This window comes from Lepidochelys olivacea (assembly GCF_965140295.1).
Source record: "Lepidochelys olivacea isolate rLepOli2 genome assembly, chromosome: 3".
NCBI classification, from domain to species: Eukaryota; Metazoa; Chordata; order Testudines; family Cheloniidae; genus Lepidochelys; species Lepidochelys olivacea.
In genome coordinates, this window is record NC_140413.1 from 176,431,206 (window position 1) to 176,453,062 (window position 21,857).

General features: G+C 42.0%; 1 protein-coding gene across 1 annotated transcript in view; it reads left to right on the top strand.

Annotated features, from left to right (window-relative positions):
* The window catches only part of EPAS1 (endothelial PAS domain protein 1), a 149,034-nt gene extending 139,855 nt beyond the window's left edge, over positions 1-9,179 (top strand). Inside the window, exons 12-16 of the mRNA XM_084623541.1 lie at positions 1,159-1,643; positions 3,013-3,136; positions 3,241-3,358; positions 4,433-4,609; positions 6,919-9,179. Coding sequence (XP_084479667.1) covers positions 1,159-1,643; positions 3,013-3,136; positions 3,241-3,358; positions 4,433-4,609; positions 6,919-7,070 — 1,056 coding nt within the window. The 3' untranslated portion in view covers positions 7,071-9,179. The remainder of the gene's footprint in view (positions 1-1,158; positions 1,644-3,012; positions 3,137-3,240; positions 3,359-4,432; positions 4,610-6,918) is intronic.
* The last annotated feature ends 12,678 nt before the right edge of the window (positions 9,180-21,857 follow it).

Sequence of the window (21,857 nt, forward strand, 5' to 3'; positions counted from 1 at the left end):
ACTGATCAAAAAGCGACATGGAAATTGATTGAAAACTGCTTCCAAATAAAGGGCCTGAGACCTCTTTTCAGAGTACTTCTCTCCATGCTTCTGTAGTAACTTTGTGAGCACAGACACTCCTTCTGTATACACCATAGCTAGTGTTCTAGATAAGAAAAGGCACAGTCCCTGCCCTGGAGAGCTTACAGTCTAAGTTTTGACATAACAGAGCAGTGACAGCAACAGAGAATGGGTAGGGAAAGAGAGTGAAATGCCAGGCAGGCAAGGGGGAAGGAGGGCAAACATGGAGCACAACAGAAATAATTGTTACCAGAAACAATTCAACATCAGTTTGCTCAGATGACTTCTAGGGTGTATGAGACCTTTCTGCCCTGCTTGTAGCTCCTCTTCCTGCTGCTGCTGGTCATCTGAGTCCTCCTGGTGGACCTGGGGCCTTTAAGGGCTAGAACTGGGACTATTGCTGTGATGGAAATAGGAGGCGAGGGTGTTGCTGATCTGGGTGGATGAGAAGCATGCTCTCTTCCTGCTTCAAGGTTCAGTTGCTTCTGCGTGGAAGATGCAACATTTAGATGCAGTGAGCACCCCCACTGAAAAATATAAAAATGAATGTGTTAATGTCCTGCAAACTGTGTTTAATAGGCCTTTTGTGGTTTTGATACACATTTTCTGTGCAATTATATTTTGAATACTTATTTTCCATTAGTCAGCAGTGAAGTTGAACTATGTGCCACACTTAAGCATTGGCAGACAAGTTATTCAAAGCCCAGTGGAACATTTGCTCCAGTTCAACCCACGCTGACCTCCCAAACTGCATTTGGGCATCAGCCTTCAGAAAGTGCTGTGCGTATGGTAGCATGGCTGGTGGGTGTAGCATGATTTTCAGTCCTGCTTCCTGTTTTTCATCTGCCCTGCAACCTTATCCCTGGTGATATCAGAAACAAGTATGGTATATAATTCATGAAAACAGACATTTCAGTATGGAAATTACATGCATCTCTAAATAGGGATCTGCCACTTTCAGTATTTCATTTATGAAATTCAGGTGACTCTTAGCTATACAGCAGGTATAATGATTCTTCAGTCTTAACATTCACTGAAATTTCATCTCCCATGTACACATTAATTGCCATGTGCTTTTTATTATTATTATTTGTACAGACTGATTTCAATGAGCTGGATCTTGAAACCCTGGCTCCTTACATTCCCATGGATGGAGAAGATTTCCAGCTGAGCCCAATCTGCCAAGAAGAACGTCCTCTCCCTGAAAATGCACAAAATACCCAGCAAAGTTTAAGTAGCATGAGTACCATTTTCCAGCCCCTTGCTCCTGCCTCTCAGAATCAGTTTCTCTTGGAGAAATACTGCCAACAGATGTTAAATAAAAATATGAACCCTGGTCATGGACCTCTGTCATCTGTGTCCTTCAACAATGCGAACAAGTCATCACTGCCACCATACCATGCGCGAGCCAGCACACCACTGGCTTCAATGGTTGGAAGACCAAGCACCCAGTGGCCACCTGATCCACCCGTACAGTATGTTCCTGCTAAATGGAGACTAATGGATAAATACTGTGGGTCCTTAGCAAGTTCCTCATCAGGGCCACCAGTGCACGCTCCCAACATGTCCTTATATAAGAAAAGGTAAATTTGTCCTAATATGCAAGCTGTTAGGCGTATCTCTCCTTGAGACTTCTGTGCTGCAAACCTTGAAAAAGTCTATTTGCCCACTCTACTGGAATAATTTGTTTCAACAGAATGGCATATTAGAAGCCCAATTCTGCTGTCCTTTCAGGTGAACAGCTTTGCCCTTCCATTGACTTGAATGGGAGCAGAAGTGGGCTGATTTTCACCATCATCATAAGTGTACTGATGTGTGGATTTGTGAAAACGTACATGTCTATCACAAAACCATAGAACACTTTTGCAAAGCTGCTTTACTGTACGCAGTGTCAGAAACAGATCTGGTAGGACAGGGAGAAGGATGGCCCAGTGATTACAGCGTAGCCAGAGAGCTGGGTTCAGTTCCCTGCTCTGCCGCAGACTTTCTGTGTGACACTGGGCAAGCCTCTGAGCATTTGTTCCCCATCTGTAAAGTGGAGGTAATAGCACTTCCCTACCTCATAGAGCTGGTGGGAGGACAAATACAGGAAAGGCTGATGCGCTCAAGTACTACAGTCATGGGGGCCATATAAATACCGTAGGTAAAGAGCTTCAGTAATAGTCTTAAGCATGTTGTTAAACAGAAATCATCCTTAAATTTCAGGTTTTCAATACAGCTTATTTACATGTATTACTACTATGATGAGCATAGGGTAAGAACCAGGATAGAAGCACAGTGGTCCAGTTCAGGCAGGTCACTTAACTCCTTTGTGCGTCAGATTCCTGATTTGTAACATGGAGATAAAAATACTGGCTGATCTTTGTAAAGCTCTTTGGGACTCACAGATGACAAGCGCTCTAAGTGCTTTAGGGTTGTTAATACTTCTAAAGATGTACAAAATGGTGGGTTTCATTTTCTAAAAAAATTGTAACCGTCTCAGGGGTGTGGGCACATGCAGTTTTATACCTGCAGGATCAATTAATTGTATGCAGTTGCTAGCCTTTTTGGCTATGTGACCACAGAGCTAGATGTTTGTCCACAAACACTAACGTGTGGACCCATAATTATGCCTGCAAAAATGGAGAGCAGGTTAATCCCTGTTAAAAATTTGACCTCCTAAATCATACAATTTTTGTTTCACAATCAAGGTTTTGCTTATCGATTGTGAGGTAATGGAAGTCTGGTAATTCCATGATTATTTGATTACTTGATATTGAAAGTTTTCAGGCATTATGGCAATAAGTGTAGTGACTACTGGGTTAGCAGTCCAGGAAAAATTCTGCATTTGCAGTCTAGCCTGTCCCACTGTCCTATGCCAAATGAACCTTAAGGCTTTGAAAGATAATTCAGACACAAATAGTCTTATTTATTTGAAAACTACTCACTCAAGGAAGGGTCTTTTCTTTTCAGGTCACTGGACAGTTTTGAGCAACGGGGCATAGATATAAACCCTGCAAGAATTGCTCTTGCCAACAGTTTGAAACTGAAGCGACAGATGGATTATGAAGATCAAACATTTCAACAGCTGAGTGGGGTAATCTGTTATAAGGAATTCAGACACTTCAAACAATGACCATTACAAAAGGGTTTTCATTTTGATTACTTATGTCTGTTTCTGGTTTCTTTATCCAACTGCAGGCAGATTTGTCAATGATTAACCCATCTCATTTAATGTGGAAAAGGATGAAAATTCTCAAAGGTGAAAATTGTTCATTGGTTACTGAAAAGAAGTCCCTCAGCACAAGTGTCCTCACTGGTAAGACATAAATTGATTCTATAATATTTGTTTCTAGATATTATTTTAGGACAGTTTCACTAGAAACAGAGACTCTGTGCAGGAATTATCATACCTGCCATTTTCATGCCAAAAGCAGAAGAACTACCATAAACCAAACGTATAAACCAACAACCATTAATGCAATCAACGGTGCTCTGAGTTGGATTGTCCTGTAAATGAAAGCTTATATTATTGTTCTGGGGTTCTCCGTTTCCCAGGGAGCCTGGTGTGATAGTTCTACTATAACTCAGATTTAGGGTCACTGTGGCCTTTTGGTATTTGCAGTAATTTCCACAGCATCAGAGTTTTCATTTAAAAAGTTTATACCTTCTGGTTGCAAAGGTATTCTTCTAAATATGAACCATTGTTGTGCAGTAGGTCCAAGGCCACAGGAAGGCAGCCTAAAGTAAGTGTGATTTCTGTGTTAAGACATCAACTTAGTGTGCAGTATTAAAATTTGGGATCAAATATTCCAATTCTTCTTCTCCCCACTTAGGACAGTCAGAATAGAATGGCCTACTGTGTTATACAACCCATCCCTTTATATGCAGCATCATTTATTCACAAACTAGGTTAGGAGTAGGTTTAGCCAGTCAATGGTTCTGAAGAAAGAACCCTCAAGTGCTGGTAATGATGAATGGTCAAAATAAGGTGGTTATCTAAACCTACTGTAGATTTCTGAATGAATTCTTATTAGGAAGAAACAAATCATTTCAGCTACACTATGTGTAAAAATAATTCAATGAGCACATTAATGCTTTTAGTGAAAAAAGATTGAATCTAGCCTCCTGGTCTTAAGCTCTCTCACAAAATGGCCTCACTCATTTGGCATAGTGATGTAATCTCTGCTCCAGGGAGGCTGTGACTGACTAACCAGTGAAGGTGGTCTGCCGTAGCTTTTAAGCAGTGTGGTAAAGTTTGCCAGTTATACTTTCATTTACTATAGTCAAGGACTCTGGGATGCTCAATCCTGGCTTTTGTGCTCCCAGAGGATATGTTGGCACATTGACACAGAGGCCATTTTTAAAAACCAATTGTCACATTTAATTTTAGATGAGTTTATTCGTAACTCACAGAGAGGCCTGAGCCAACCAGTGAACCAACTGCAGCAGCGACAGCAGCAACTCTCCTGTGGAAACCCTGCTGATAATCAGAAAGCAGCATTTCCCCCTCAGTTTTTCAGTTCCCATTATCAGAACTTCAATGTTCAACCAGCTCATAAAAAGTCAGGTAAGGCACGATCACAGACAAATGAGAAAATGGTTTTGCTCTTTGGTTTCAATACAGATATGAGGTCTGATGACTTACAAAGGGGAGTTAAAAGAAAAGGAGGACTTGTGGCACCTTAGAGACTAACAAATGTATTTGAGCATAAGCTTTCATTAGCTACAGCTCACTTCATCGGATGCACAATAAACTTCAACCCAAATCGGTATAGTTTATATTATACTGAAGTGATAAAATTCTGAATGTACGTATACATTTATATCTAGTTTGACAGTTTGTGCATAAATCCCACAAACGTGTGTCTCTAGGCCATATCTTATGCACAAACTTTCAAACTTCATATAAATTCAACTTAGTGTTTTGTTTTGTCTCTCTCTCTGCATATATATATATATATGTGTGTGTGTACATTTAATATGAACATCTGTATTGCACACACTATCAATCAAACATTTCAATAGCACCCATCAGCACAGTCTCAACAGTAAGCCCCCTGCATATATGTATTTATATCAGATTCTTCCTCCCAGAAAATGAGTTAGATGTGATCCAACCCAACAACTTTGCCCCCTGTGGTGAAGCTTAAGTTAAATGGAGATCGAACCAGGGAACTCTGTCTGAACTGGCAGCTCAGAATCCTCCCATCCGATTGTAGCATAGAAGCTGCCAAAATAGCCATTTCTCGAATGCCATCAACCAGGCCTGATTTTAGTCAGTGTATCCACATTGTTGCAGACCCACTAGTCCTGCACTAGCTCTCCCTTGCTAGCCTGAACCTTATTCCCCTCCTGTGTGGCCATGTAAGCCTCTGGGCAGTGAGTCCATGGTGATTCTACTGCATTCAGAGCATTCCAACCCCAGGGAAGCGGGAGAGAATGAGCTGACCCTTGAAAAGCATTAATTTAAAATATCCAAAGTTGAAAATATAAATGGCCATACATTGGTGTCTGAATCCTTGAGAACCCATGAGTGGATACTCTTCAAAATAACAGGTTTCGGAGTAGCAGCCGTGTTAGTCTGTATCCGCACAAAGAAAAGGAGGACTAGTGGCACCTTAGAGACTAACCAATTTATTTGAGCATAAGCTTTCATGAGCTACAGCTCACTTCTTCGGAGGTATGCATCCGATGAAGTGAGCTGTAGCTCACGAAAGCTTATGCTCAAATAAATGTGTTAGTTTCTAAGGTGCCACAAGTCCTCCTTTTCTTTCTTCAAAATAAGTGTCCAAAGGCATAACTGTCAATGGATACCTATATAGATTTAGGCAAAGGGTAAGTAAGCCTCACTCATTCCTCTAAAATTATACCTCACTAATATCAGATAGAGCCATTTTCCCTTTTATAAGGAAGTTTAGCAAATGTATTAAAATATATCCGCTAAAATAACAGTCTTACAATGCCTTGCTAGTGCATGCTTCACTGTTCAACAGGCGCATTAAATGACATTATAACAGTTCACTTTTCTGACTGTAGTGAAAATCTTCCTAAACAAATTTAACAAGAATTACCAAAAAAAAATTTTTTTTTGAACAGTGAGTGCAGAAAACTTGTCCACTATTGCCTTTTCCCAGCACCCAGTACTGTCTTTGTCCTCTTTATATCAACTTATATCTGAATTCTCTCCTTCATTTTTTACTGTCCTTTCCTCCATATACTTGGACTTGGTAACTTTGATCTCAACAAAATCTGATGCCCACCATTAATCTTGGTAAATAGAGGAATAAAAGTTGAAATGACAGCACAACGTTAAATATGATTGTCACAGTTCTTTTGCATAGTTATAAACGTAGCAACTGTGTAACTTCAGAGTGATTTTATGTTTGACAGCTTGTGCATACATTTTCCCCTTCAGCTGAAAGTGTGAACAAACACCTTACTACAACAACAGCCTAATCACAGAAGTGAGTCATAGTTCAGCAGATGTAGGTTTGACTTTATTTTATGGTCCTTTCTTAAGAAAAAAATTAGAAGAGATACATGACTGCAATTGGTGATAATTCAGAAAACTATGTGGTTTACTACAGGTTTCCTGTTTTGAACTAGAATGATTTCCCCTTTTAAGAAAATCTAAATGACAAGGAAGAGAAAACATGTTTCACTCTAGCTAAAATTTCAACATGTGAGATTATTCTCAGTTTTAAAAGTTGATTGGCATATATAGATTTGAACTGGAAGATGTAATGCTGTTTTCAGGTGCCTGAATGTTCTAGAATACCAAAGAAAGCTAAATGAGGGAAAAGTTGACCTTCCCCACTCTGGTTAGATAGGCATCATTCATGAGTTTACCCTTTTTCTTTAACACTCTTATTTCAGGTGTGACAAGTCGTCTGCTTGGGCAATCTTACGAACCATATTTGTTGCCTGAATTGACCAGATATGACTGTGAGGTGAATGTCCCTGTTTTGGGCAGTTCTACACTTCTGCAAGGATGTGATTTGCTCAGAGCTCTTGACCAGGCAACCTGAGTAACCTTGCAATATTCCTTGGCCTATACTGTTCAAAACATCTTCAGTTTTTAAATATATTTTTTCAAGTAGACAATTTCTAATACCCAGTACACTTTTACAAGATTTTACTTATGTATTGAACTTGTCCACATTACCAAATAGCGGCCTTTTTGAAATTACTCACTTTATTATTCTTATTGAAAATATACATCTACTGTATTTTTCTCTATTTTAATAAAAGTGTTCTTTAGAAAATGCATATGATTTACCCTTCTGCCTGACTTGTAATTTATATTCTCTGGCATTTTCTTCAGTATTCATGCTAACAAACCTGTGGTGTAAATGTCTCTCTAATACTTTTGGCTCCTGTACTGCAAAGATTGATTTTTATTGCCAAAGATAAATGAAAACAAACAAAAAAAATCTGTTCTCCAGCCACAGTTTGTATTGACCTTCTAAATTAAAATTCTCCATGCCCCTACTGTGTTTGTAGTCTATTTCCCAGCACTAATCATATTGTAAATTTAACATCTTTTGGAAAAAAAATAAAAAAACCTCACATCACGACTTTCTGATTTTCTCCCCCTAAATCAGATACTATTTGCTGAAAGAAATGTGAAGGGTGAACTGCAGAGTTTGTGGATATCTGCGAAAGTTGCACAGTGTAGCTTTTTTCCTAACGTGGGCTAGATCCTCAGCTGCTGAACCTGGTATCCCTCTATTGCTGTATAGAGAGCTACATTGACATATGCTAGCAGAGGCTCTGCACCTATGTCTTCATTTGTGATGGGGTTTTTTGCGGGGGTGTTATTTCTTTTCTTTTTTCTTACACAAAATGTAACTGAATTTTTGGAATTTCTATTTGGGTTATTATGTATTGGTACTTTTGTGATGGCTAAGACATAGAACCAGAACCATACTCACTTTTTAAGAGCTGTTTTTGACTAGAGCTGGTAACACTCATTATGGGGTTGCCAATATTGCAGGACTGTCAGGATTTGTCCAAAAGCCAGTACTAACACTGCTAATTACCAATTAAGTTGACCTTTATTTTGTGTGCATTTTATACGCTAGATAGCAACATAATCCACACTCGTGAAACATTAAAAATAAAAGTTAAAATAGTATTTCCCTTTGCCTACTTATTATTGAGTTACCCTAGTAAAAATAAGATGTTAAGAGTGTTGGGCTGGGAGGGTTTTCTTTATTATTTTAGCTTTCCTTGTATTGTTGATAGCCTTTCAAGTGCACATAATCTTACAGCATGTCATTATAAGGCAATCCGACATCTTCAGAACCACCAAAAAAACAACTCTTGTTATCATGAATTTATTTAAAAGGCAAGGATTCAATTTTGTTCCCGGAAACCTCTTTGCCTTTGTTGGAAAATAAGTATAGGTATTGCTCTGTAAAGTCTAGCTGTTCAGTGGAAAATGAAGAAAGGAAGGGCAAGGACCAAATGCACGATAGCAGACATGTGAGGACAAACTATTTCCTCTTGCTCCTAAACTAACAGATCCTCCACTGATGAAAATCAGTGCCAGTTTACACCAGCTGAAAATCTGGCCCATAAAGTTGTCCCCAGACTCAAAGCCATTCTACTCAGACTTCCAACTATGTTCTATCAAATCCCTTTGTACGATGCACTAACATTTGCAGGTAGGGAGCATTGCGTTCATTGAGCACTTCAGAGTTCATTCTGTTTAAGTGATACTTAACCTTACGGTCTTACACACTGAAAAAATAATTGAAAACCTTTTCTGTTGTTGGTACATTTTAAAAAAGTTATTAGTGACCCTCAGTACCTTCAAGAACATTTTACCAAAAATAAGTTACTTTTAAAAGGCATCTGTTGCTAAGTGAAGAAAAAAAAAACATTTTATTTAGCAAATCTGTAGTGGTAATGACTTGAGTGCTTGAAGGGTTAATGACACTTAAATATTGCTCTTTTATTTTGTTTGTTTGTGTAGTTTCAGCATTAAAGATGTTATACCATAACAGTTTACTAGACACTCAAATATTCCATGCTTAATATTAACCAAATGTAGCATCATTATTTTACAAGCTATATTTCTGAATTCTTATTGACAATATAATGACTGTATGGGAACTTTAACTTGATAAGGAAATGTATTTTGACACTGATACCTTATTAAAGTATACTGATCCTAAATTCCTTGTGACTCTTGTTTGCTATGAATTTGTCACTTGATGTATTATTGTAAAACAAAGTATTTATTAAATTATTTATAGAAAATGAAGGTTTGCATTGATCTTTAAAAGCTTGAAAGAAGAACAAAAGCTCCCCATATTTAAAAACTAGAAAAGAATATTAGAGCAACATCAACCAAAGGCATAAAGATACAGAGTTGTATTATCAACCTTTCCATTCATTAACTTCAGTGGCTCCTGGACCAGCCCTCAGCATTCAGAGGGTTAACGATAAATTCCCATACCTTCAAACACATCATGCCATTGAATCTGACTCTTATTTCAATAGGGACTTCTGTTTTAAAACTTATGGTACAATATGGCCCACTGAACTTAGAAAATCAATAACAATTTGCCAGAGTGAGTACATGCAATACACATGGTGTTTGATTTAACAAATGCCGCAGATAATGATTGTAGACACTGAACTGCCAATTGTTGTATTTATTCTCTTATACTTTTACCTTTGATTTGTAGTGTTTGGCAACAGTCGTCAAGCCTCCCGTGCTGCTAGCAATCAAGGTGCCTCTATGAATCATGATTTTCCTAATAAATTCTTTTCTCCCACTGCCTTGGATGAAGTTTCTGTCTCAGATGTCAGGACCTTCATGCAAACTCCCTCCCCAGGCTTTAGATTGGAATGCCAACAAGTCTGTCAGCTCTTTTCCTAAAGTTTTTACCAATGCACATCCATGGACAGGCCACTCAAAGGCAGCAAATACCCTGGAGGAAAACTGATCTCTGATGCAGGGCACCCACAGTTCCAACGGAAGCCAATACAAGCTGCATGTGCTTAGCAGTTCCAATCATGGTCTGACATGCAATAGGTATACCGCTATTACGGAAGCACTGTACAAACATTAACAAACCATCACAGCAGCCTGTAGGATAGGGAAGTAGTATTGACTCCATTTTACAGATGGGGAACCAGCCAGTGACTTGCCCTCACATAATCCCTGTTAGAAACTGTTCTTGCCAAGACATCCTCTTTCTCTCACCCCAAGCCATTTCTCATGCTGTCCCCCTACTTTGAAGAGCTCTGACTTTCTCTTACATGAAGCATCCGTCAGCTCCACGTTCAAATACTTAATCAAAACCTGCTTCCTTTGCCTAGCTTTGTCACTTATGGACCATTGGGCCTTGCTGTTGTGTTGATATGTATAAGATTATTCAGACATCTGACTCTGTGTGCATAAGCCACAGAGAGCACCCAAGACAGCAGCCAAAAGCAATACATATTTTATATATAATAATGGCACCATCTATGGACCCAAAAGCAAGCCACAACAAGAGAAGCTAATGGATTATTATTAAGGGTAAATTAACTTGAGAGCAGCATATTTCTTCTTTTAACTATAAATGTATTTGTAGATGAGTAAGGATTTCCTCACTGACTTCGCTTCGCAGATCAAGTAGCACATTAAGGACCATGATATTAAGACTTCTTCCTTCTCCACTTAATTGGTCTTATTGAAAGCATTAAACAGCCCAAACCAAGGCAAGGAAAAGTGGAAAAAGCAAGTTTAATAAATAAATCTAACACCAACTGGGGAAGTATTTATAGATAACACAGTCAACTAAGGAGTTCACTAAACACGTCTCAAAGCCAGGTCTTAGCTTCTTCCTAACCCGTAACTTGAGAAGACAGCTGGGAGCGGCCACTCTGGCTCTAGAAAGGGGTGCTGCAGGAACAAGTAAAGCCTTCCAAACGCCATCTGAAAAATGGTGGCTAGGTTTGGGGTCCCCCCCCAAAAAAAGGCCACCGACAGCTACTGTGGTGCGTGTGCATGTCTGGTGGATACTAACCACAAAAGCTTAAAGAAAAGCAGTACTTGTGGCACCTTAGAGATTAATCAATTTATCTGAGCATGAGCTTCCGTGAGCTACAGCTCACTTCATCGGTTGCATGATGTAGCTCATGAAAGCTCATGCTCAAATAAATTGGTTAGACTCTAAGGTGCCACAAGTCCTCCTTTTCTTTTTGCGAATACAGACTAACACGGCTGCTACCCTGAAACCTGTCACAAAAGCTTACTCTCCCATACCGAGACGCCATTAAACAACGGACTCGTTAACTGCCATCACCACACTGACATATCAACAGGTTACCACTGCCTATGCATGTTCCTGAACTAATGGTATGTTGCATCTCACGGTAAGGCAAGGGCTCGACCACAGACTGCTACCAGCATAGCTATGTCAGTCAGGGGTGCGAAGAGGTGTAAGTTCCTGACTGATACAACTGTGCTGGCAAAACCCCTCATGTAAACACACTTCTAGTTTAGTCCAACCCCCCCCTCCTCCTTGCTTCCCCAGGGTGGCCTCAGGTTTGCCCACGTCACCCTGGGAGTGCTTTGCCAGCAGCAGAGTGCTCCTGCAGCAGTAGAATTTGCTCAGCTGTTACGCTACCAACTGATTCAGTAGAACTAGCGACATCTGCCAGTATTCTTCGACCGTTATATATATCCCGGTAGCTCACACAGTCTCCAGTCCTGGCTGAGGCCCCGTTGTACTAGGTGCCACACAAATATGTGCGTAAACGTGGCCCCTGCCTGGTAGAGTTTACAGTCTCATTGAAGACATGTTGAACCAAGTGAATGAGAACTATGGGAAGAGTTACCCAGCCTAATGATTTGCAGACCTTGCAAGTTATAAAACAGTTAAAGTTATCCTCTTTTAAATCATTTAAAGTTTCCTCTAACGAACAGTAAATCCCTGTGCTGCCTTCCAAGGGACTTCTTAGAAGGTCACTTCTGCTGGGAAAGTCAGCACTTGTGTGGGAAGAGGCAGCTGCAATTGGTGATGAGCCCAGGGGAGGGGGGGTTGCTGCCCCCTGGTGTTGTGCTACTCTACTTATACTGCTCCTTGAGCTCATGGGGTCCCATACAGAACATGAAAGACTGAGTGAGCATAAATTATGTCTTATACTGGAAGAATTAGCTTGCTCTCTGTATTTTTGTACATCAGTGTCACTCCTTCAGAACATACTGGAGAACATGGCATGATGGCTGAAGTAGCCCAGGTCAGAGGCATTCTTAATGAGATAATGCCAATCAAATTCCTGGGCCTGTCGTATTTCATAATAGAATTCAGAGTAACAGCCGTTTTAGTCTGTATCCGCAAAAAGAAAAGGAGGACTTGTGGCACCTTAGAGACTAACAAATTTATTAGAGCATAAGCTTTCCTGGGCTACAGCCCACTTCATTAGTCTGTTTTTGAAGCTTTTCTGTTGCAAAATGAAGTGGGCTGTAGCCCACGAAAGCTTATGCTCTAATAAATTTGTTAGTTGCTAAGGTGCCACAAGTACTCCTGTTCCTTTTGCATAATAGAATTAATCACCTTTATGACTAAAGTTTATCTGTTTCTTGAAAGATCTTGTTTGAGGCTTTTCAAACATAACAAATCAGTGCCAGACCTGACGTCCAAAAACTTATTCTTTGGAATGACAAATTGGAAGGGGTAAATGTTTGTGTCTTTAGAAACAAAGCTGCAGAGAAATGAGACCTAGCTCCCTGAAGCTGCCATGAAACAGAAGGATGCCTGATTCATCGGGCTACAGCAATCCCTATTCACATAGTTTCAACGTGTTGGACCACACACCCCGGCCCCCAGTGGCCTAGTGTTAAAAAAAGAATTGCCCATTATGACACTATACAAACCCTCACTCTGCTAGATCAACTTACACAGGGCTTGAGTGAGGTGGAAAAAGGAGAGTGGCGCCCTAGGTCCGGGGTTGCTTCTACAAATACATTTACATACCATCACATCCACAACAAGTGCCGTGCCCGTGCACATGTAACAAGAGTTGTAGACACGAGGCCACCTGCCATAAAGGATGGATTGCACTTGGTGGAAACACTGTTGTCATTGTTTTATAGCACAGCAGTGGCAGAATGTTAGCTTTCTCCAATGAACTGAATCAAAATAAGCCCATGTGAAAGCAAGCAGCCAATCACATGCTGGTACAAGCAAATGGCCCAAGAATAGATGCTTTCCAGACCCATCAGACTATTCCTCTTGTTTGGAAGGGTACCAGAAACAAACCATTCATGGATAGAACCACAAGGAGCAGTCAACAGCAGGCAGCTCTATCTGATGCCAGGGTTCAGTGCTTTCCTGCATGACCCGCTCTAGACTCCTAACTAGATGGACATCTGTGAATTTCCACTTGAATGGGAAATGATTGTTCCCATAGTGTCAGTGCTAACTCTCAGGCTCATATTGCTGGTAGCAACGGCATTTTACTGAAGCAAGGAAAGAAACTAAACATACAAGAGCACATGAGAGCTAGACAGACACACAAAAAATGAGAGACTGGAAATGTGAAATCAAGGCACAACTGTCCAAAACAGAGCAGCATAAAAGTAAGAGACATATCTTTAGCTAATCCCAGGGGCAAAAATGTTTCATTCAAATTGACTAGTGAGAGGACGAGACCAAACGGCAAGAACTAGGACAACCAAATCTGAAGTCTTAGCTACCATTAGGCAAGGTATCAGAATTTTTTTCCAGTCTATCATTTCCCTAAATCCTCGAAACATCGTATTAACAGGTATTCATGAATATAGAGTCCCCTGTGTCAGGATGCAACAGGTTTTAGTGGAGACAGAAGCTTTTGCTTCTAGGTCACCAGTTCAAAACTAGCTCACAGTGGGGAATGAGTCAAGATCATTAGCAGTGAAGGCTGTTTGATACTGTTTTTCAGAGACTCTAGAGTTTAGATTTTTTTTTTTAAATCTAAAGTGAGTGTTTATTTCTAGGCAAATTATCTCTTTTCGTTTTTAGTACCACTGAAGTCAATGAGACTACTTGTGTGCTTGAATGTTTTGTTGGGTCGGGGCTAAGTAAGGTGAATTGCATGAAAGGTGATGTTTTTAATGTTTATACAGTTTCAATTTTTTCTGGTCACGAACTTTAAACAGACAAGACTGTCAAAGCAATCTTGCAATATTATTACAGAACTTTACCAGTCTGGGCACCAAACAAACTCACCTGTCTTTTACTATGATCAAGTGAAGGAGATTTAAAAAAAAAAAAAACCACCATAAGTTTTACTCACCCATCAAAAAATAGTTTGATCCCCCTGGGTGAGAAGGGATGAGAATGCCAACAGTATCTGTACAGGAAGAAACGATAGGCCCATCAAGGAAAAAAAGTCACTGGACTTCTGCAGAAAACCACTGGAAAAAACTAAAAGTTCTGAATTTGCAGAAAATCAGTGAGCCATTGGTCTTATTATACCAGCTCATTAGATGAATAAAAATGTGCTTATGGTGAGGGAAAAAATCACTAAATATAGCACCTTGTTATTCCTCTTGTATGTGTGCTAAGTCACAGCTGCCTCGTTTTCTGTCAAAAACTGTTCATTGCAGAATTAATAAAGCTATAAAAGACCAGAGCACACAGTACTGTATCGGATGCTTGGGCCAGACTAAACTAAAACCAGCTATATTCTGATTAGAGAGGATTCATTGTCTATGATGGTTGATGACTTTGTACATCTCGCTTGCTCTCTCCACGCACACAAATAATTTAAGGTTGAAAAGTTAAGCACTCAAAAGTTCGGAAATGCTAGAATTAAGGTGGATTGTGCCCATATTATTACCGATGGAGCTGGTTGTGATGCTCATCGTTCAGCCAGTCTGAAACTCTCCATGGTAAGCCCATTTTCAGTTAGTCACAGCTTTGCCAAACTGTAACCATTTGGGCTGAAAATGTTCCAAGCCAGGTGTCTGATTCAGACTGATTTTTTTTAAAAGTTTCAGCTAAAACAGCTCAGCCATTTCCAAGAAAGAGATTAGGGAAAATACATTGTTTTGCCCATTTTAATTTTTAACATGCTTTTACCTGGCATTTCTTAACTTTTACGTGCTTGTCTTTGAAACCTTAACATTCATTTAACATCTTTTTGTAGCTGTTACACACACAGAGCAGAAGAAGAACAGCACTATGTTCAGAGAGCAGAAGGAATTGCAGAACTGGTTGTTAACACCCCCCCGTCAACTTGGAAACTGAGCAAATTTGATATGAAAAGTCATTTGGCCAAATTCAGCTTGCTGTCATACCATTTGTGAGCCCTTTAAAGTCAATGGATTTGCACCAATATAACTGAAAGCAGAATGCAACCTCCAGATGGAAAACACTAAACAAAATGTCATTTACGCAGTCAGTTTTCAGAGCAGAACCTCACTATAAGGCTTCAGAACGCTATATGTGTCTGGGGAATTAAAAGAGTGATCAGCATTAACACAGAGATGTACAGTATTGGGCTTCTCTATATAACAGTTTATTTCTTGCTTCCAGTTTGGGTAAATTTTTAAGAAGGTTGAAGCAATAGCTTAAGCTTTCCTTGAGTTGCATAGCAATGAATCTAGTAGGTCCTTAAATTGCTTAAGGTTTCCATAGCAAAACCTAGTTAGAGCATGCCCAGCGCTAATCAAATAAGCAGGGCTGTAAAGCGATTTTAAAAAATTATTTGCAATTAATTGTGTGATTAAAAAAATTAATCATGATTAATCGTGTGGTTAATCACCCTGATAAACAATAGAATACCATTTATTTAAATATTTGTGGATGTTTTCTACATTTTCAAATATATTGATTTCAATCACAACACAGAATACAAAGTGTACAGTGTTCACTTTATATTTATTTTTATTACAAATATTTGCACTGTAAAAAAGAAAATAGTATTTTTCAATTCCCCCATTACAGTTGTAATGCAATTGTAGTGCAATCTCTTTATCATGAAAGTTGAATTTACAAATGTAGAATTATGTACAAAAAGTAAATGCATTCAAAAATAAAACAATGTAAAACTTTAGAGTCTACAAGTCCACTCAGTCCTACTTCTTGGTCAGCCAATCACTCAGACAAACAATTTTGTTTACATTTATGGGAGATAACGCTGCCTGCTTTTTATTTACAGTGTCACCTGAAAGTGAGCACAGGCTCACTTTTGTAGCAGGCATTGCAAGGTATTTACATGCCAGATGTGCTAAAGATTCATGTGTCCCTTCATGCTTCAGCCACCATTCCAGGGGACATGTGTCCATGCTGATAATGGGTTCTGCTCAGTAAAAATCCAAAGCAGTACGGATCAATGCATGTTCATTTTCATTATCTGAGTCAGATGCCACCAGCAGAAGGTTGATTTTCTTTATTGATGGTTTGGGTTCTGTAGTTTTCACATAGGAGTGTTGCTCATTTAACACATCTGAAAGCACGTTCCACACCTTGTCCTTCTCAGATTTTGGAAGGCACTTCAGATTCTTAAACCTTGGGTCAAGTGCTGCATCTATCTTTAGAAATCTCACATTGGTACCTTCTTTGCGTTTTGTCAAATCTCTAGGGAAAGTGTTCTTCTCTGAGTGCTTGCTCAGGCTGATTCCATTCCAGGTGTGCACGCAGCCAAGTGCGCGACTGTCAGAGAATTTTGCCTTAGCAGTACCCGTAGGGCTGGCTGTGGTGCCCTCCGGAATGCTGTGCTCATGTGGCAGTATATCAAGCACCGCCGGCCCCACACCCCCTCAGTTCCTTCTTACCGCCTATGGTGGTCAGTTGGCGCACCTTTCTTACTTAGCAAGAGCTAGCGGGTGTCTACCATTCTGAACTTCATGCCTTAATGCCAATGTATATAGTTCGCTTTGCTAGTCTTAAGTAGTTTTTAAGTGCTTGTTAAGTATTAGTAAGTTAGTAGTTAGGGTCCCAGTGGGACTTTGCCCCAGGTGGGGCATGCCCCGGTCTCCTGGGTTCAAGCCCCGTTCTGACTGCAGCAGGCCTATGCCTATAAGTGACCCCCACAGCAGCTGCCTTCAGTGCCTGGGGAGTCACACGTTAAGGGGCGGTGCCGGACCTGCAAAAACTTTCGGCCCCCCACCCAGAAGGAGCAAGACATCTGCCTCAGGACTCTCCTGATGGAGTCCGCCCTCCACCCGGCTTGGGAGCCATGTGGGCAGGTCATGCCAAGTGCCTCGGCATCTGTGTGCAGCGCACCGCTGGCACCTGACTCCTGCTGGCACCGTTTGCCATCACCGGCACCGAAGAAGGCGGCCAAGAAATGCTCCCTGGCACCGAGCAAGAAGGCCCAGGGGTCATCTATCAAGGGACCCGGGCCTGCCCATCAGACTGCTCCAGAGCCATGAGATCATGCCTCTCCAGCTGGGGCGCCCAGCTCCCTTAAAGGTCCGCAACTGACTCATGGGAGCAGTATGGGACCCACACACCTGCCTGCACCTTCGTCAGCCCAGGCTCCCCCTGGCGCAGAGAGAGCACAGGTCTCCACCTGCTCCCAAAGAGGGCAAGCCCGCCACTAAGACTCCTCAGAGGACATGGGAACAATGCCGGTCGCCGGATAGAAGACATTGATCATCGCTGCCGCATTTGGAATCACGGGGCAGATCCCAATTGTGTCGTCAGTCACACAGGCAAGCTTCCAGATCCCCACGGTGCTACTCTACAGATGGGCCCAACACTCCTCTTTCTATTCCCGGCACCGCTCTCTGTCTCGACGGTTGTCCTCTAGGCGTCAGTCCCGATCACCAGCATGGTGGGAACATTCCCTGTCCCAGTACCAGGTCCCCCTGGCACCAGTCCCGCTCTCGATGCTCCAGTTCCCGTTCAGTTACGCCCAGGCAATGGTCACCGGTAGCTACGACCAGCAAACAAACACAGGTGTTGACGGCTCCTCCCTGGTCGCTGGAAGAAGGTTCCTCCAGTACGGAGGGCCAGTTCAGCCCTGCGCCACGGTCTCATTGGCATCACTGGGCACTGGAGCCCCTCACTGGCAGTACCACAAGGGCAGCACAGCCAGTGGCCAGTGCAGTGGCCTTATTAGAGAGTGTGGGGTGTACTGGTTATGATGATGCGTCCTTCACAGCACACCGTGGTCCACCTGGCATTGGACCTGGTACTGAAAGCCCTCTCTGAGGTCGGGGTGGAGGAACCTGTGCCCACCCCAAAGCCTTTTTCCCTGGTCGTGACCCTGCACCTTCACCAGTGGTCCAATCTTCCTTGTCGACCCCAGATGAGGCGGCTGCGGGACCTTCCAGAACTAGCCTGCCAAATGACTTCAGAGAGCAACAAGACCTTCTCTGGCATGTGGCCGAGGACTTGGGGCTTGTGGTACAGGAGATGGTGGAGCAGAAGGACACCCTCTTCAATGTCGTCTCTGCCTCTACGCCTGCCCAGGTTGCCCTGCCTGTGCATGAAGGGGTCCTCAAGATAGACATGGCCTTGTGGCAGACTCCCTCCTTCATCCCGTCAACCTTGAAATGGGCCAAGAAAAAGCACTTTGTGCTGGCCAAAGGTTTTGAATATCTCTATACCCACCTGCCCCCGGGCTTGCTGGTTGTATCTGCAGCCAACGAAAAAGACAAGCACGTTCCCAGCTCCTGAACTCCCAAAAATAAGGACACTAAGAAACTTGATTTATTTGGGAGAAAGATTTATTTTACTGCCAGCCTGCAGTTGTGGGTGGCGAATCATCAGGCCCTGCTGGGCCGGTACAATTTTAATCTCTGTGATGGTCTCAAAAAGTTCCAGGAACCCCTCCCTCAGGGTTTGGCCCAAGAGTTTGGCACTCTGGTGGAGAAGGGTACGGTGGTGGCCAGATGCACAACAAAGCATTGATCATCCTCATAGCCCTGGCCTGGCCTCATCATCATTGCTGAGTGTCTCGGCAGCCACCCCGTTGCAGCTACCTCTTTGGCCGTACCTGCTGTTACAGAACCTGCTGCACCTGAACCTGGAGTCACTGCACTTGATGGCTTGGCTGCTGCATGGCTGAGTGTGGATGAATGGGGGTGTTCTGCTGGTGTCCAGCAGGTCTTGCTGGGCAGCAGAAAACCATTCACTAAGGTTACATATGTGGCAAAGTGCAAGTGGTTCATGTGTTGGGTCTCGGACTGACACATTTGTGCTGATAAGGCCCAGCTGCAGGACTTCCTGGACTATTTACTGCACCTTAAGCAACAGGGTTTGTCAGTATCTTTGATCAAGGTACACCTGGCAGCCATTTCAGTGTTCCATCCTTCACTTCAAGGCCAGTCGGTCTTCACCCATCCCATGAGGGGGCATTTCCTGAAAGGTTTGGAAAGCCTTTACATGCATGTCCAAGAGCTGGTCCCCCCTTGGGACCTGAATCTTGTGCTGTCCAGACTCATGAGTCGCCTCTTCGAACCCTTGGCTTCCTGCTCCCTTCTGCTTCTCTCCTGGAAGCTCACCTTCTTGGTCACTATAACTTCAGCTCGCAGGGTGTCCAAGATCAGGGCGCTCACATCAGAGCCACCCTATACGATCTTCTGTAGGGGCAAGGTGCAGCTGTGTCTGCATATGGCCTTTCTGTCATAGGTCATCTCCCAGTTCCACACTGGTCAAAACATTTACCGACCAGTCCTTTGTCCAAAGTCTCATGCGATGAATGAGGAGCGCAGGCTGTATGCCCTGGATGTCAGACAGGCACTGGCCTTCTACACTGATAGACCAAAGCCGTTCTATAAGTCAACACAGTTGTTTGCTGCTGTTGCGGACGGGATGAAAGGCTGCCCAGTGTCAGCCCAGAGAATCTCATCTTGGATCACGGCCTGCATCTGCTGCAGCTACGAGCTGGGGAAGGTTCCCCTGCCAGTGACTGTGATGGCTCATTCGACTAGGGCGCAGGCATCATCAGCTGCCTTCCTGGTGCCAATCCACGAGATCTGTCGGGCCCAACCTGGTTGTCCATCCACACATTTGTGTCACGCTATGCGCTGACCAAGGATGCTCAAGACAATGCTGGCTTTGGCAGAGCAGTGCTGCAAGATTGTGAATTCCGAGCCCTTCCCCGTTGATTCTGCTTGTGTGTCACCTAGAACGGAATCGACATGAGCAAGCACTCGAAGTAGAAAAAACTGTTCCCTACCATTTGTAACCGTTGTTCTTCGAGATGTGTTGCTTGTGTCCATTCCATTACCCGCCCTCCTTCCCCTCAGTCGGAGTTGTTGGCAAGAAGGAACAGAGAGGGTGTAAGGCCGGTGGCGCCTGATATACTGCGGCATGAGTGCAGCACTCCAGAGGCTGCCACAGCCGGCCCTACAGGTACTGTGAAGGCAAAAATCTCTGATGCCCATGCACAGGGGCGGGCGCGCACCTAGAATGGAATGGACATGAGCAGTACATCTCGAAGAACAACAGTTACAAAAGGTAGGTAACTGTTTTTTTCTTAAAACAAACATGTGCTGGGTCATCATCCGAGACTGCTATAACATGAAATATATGGCAGAATGTGTGTAAAACAGAGTAGGAGACATACAATTCTCCCCCAAGGAGTTAAGTTACAAATTTTATTAACAAATTCTTGTTTTAACAAGCATCATCAGCATGGAAGCATGTCCTCTGGAATGGTGGCTGAAGCATGACGGGGTATATGAATGTTCAGCATATCTGGCACATAAGTACCTTGCAATGCCGGCTACAAAAGTGCCATGCGAATGCTTGTTCTCACTCTCAGGTGGCATTATAATTAAGAAGCGGGCAGAGTTATCTCCCCTAAATGTAAACAAACTTGTTTGTCTTAACGATTGGCTGAACAAGAAGTAGGACTGAATGGACTTATAGGCTCTGAAGTTTTACATTGTTTTGTTTTTGAATGCAGTTGTGCAACAAAAAAAATCTATATTGTAAATTGCACTTTCATGATAAAGAGTTTGCATTACAGTACTTATATGAGGTGAATTGAAAAATACTATTTCTTTTATCATTTTTATAGTGCAAATATCTGTAATAAAGAATAATATAAAGTGGGCACTGTACACTTTGTAACTGAAATAAATATATTTGAAAATATAGAAAAACCTCCAAAAATATTTAATAAATTTCAGTTGGTATTCTATTGTTTACAGCTCGATTAATCGCCCGATTAATCACATTTTTTTAATCGCAATTACTTTTTTTTAGTTAATCGCATGAGTTAACTGTGATTAATCGACAGCCCTACAAATAAGCTCATTTGCCATGTTGGAAAAAAAAATATCAGGAGTGAAGGATTTGTCCAAACTCCTCAAGAAGGTTATTTTGATTGTGAAATAGTTCCCGTTTTCTGTGCAGTGACACCGCTGTCTGAACAATAAGGAATTATATCATGACTGTGTATAATGAACAGGGTGACTCTGCATACACTTTACCTTCTTCAGACTGATCCAAAGCCCATTGACATCACTGGGAGTTTTTCCATTGACTTCAGCTGTTGGAGGAGATGGAAACAACTGTCCAGACTGGTTGTAAACTCCATAGTGCTTTTCTCAGCATTTGAAGGGTGTTAATCAAAGTATGCTGGATAAATTCTAACCTGGATTTTTACGTTCTCCCTACTTAAATCCTCCCTACAGCATCAATGGGATACAATATTCCCTGGAGCTCCCTTTCTTAAATCATCAGATAGCATTGCTGTGTGATGTTACCTGTTCCAGCACTTGGTCCTTCTACATCTTGCTTCCCAGAGGAGGTTACATTTCAGGGATAGGCAATGTGATTACAACCTGGATATGGAAAAGTAATGGAACCATTCAGGAAGAAAAGCGCTTTAAATCACTGAAGGTGGCATTGTAAGGAGCTACA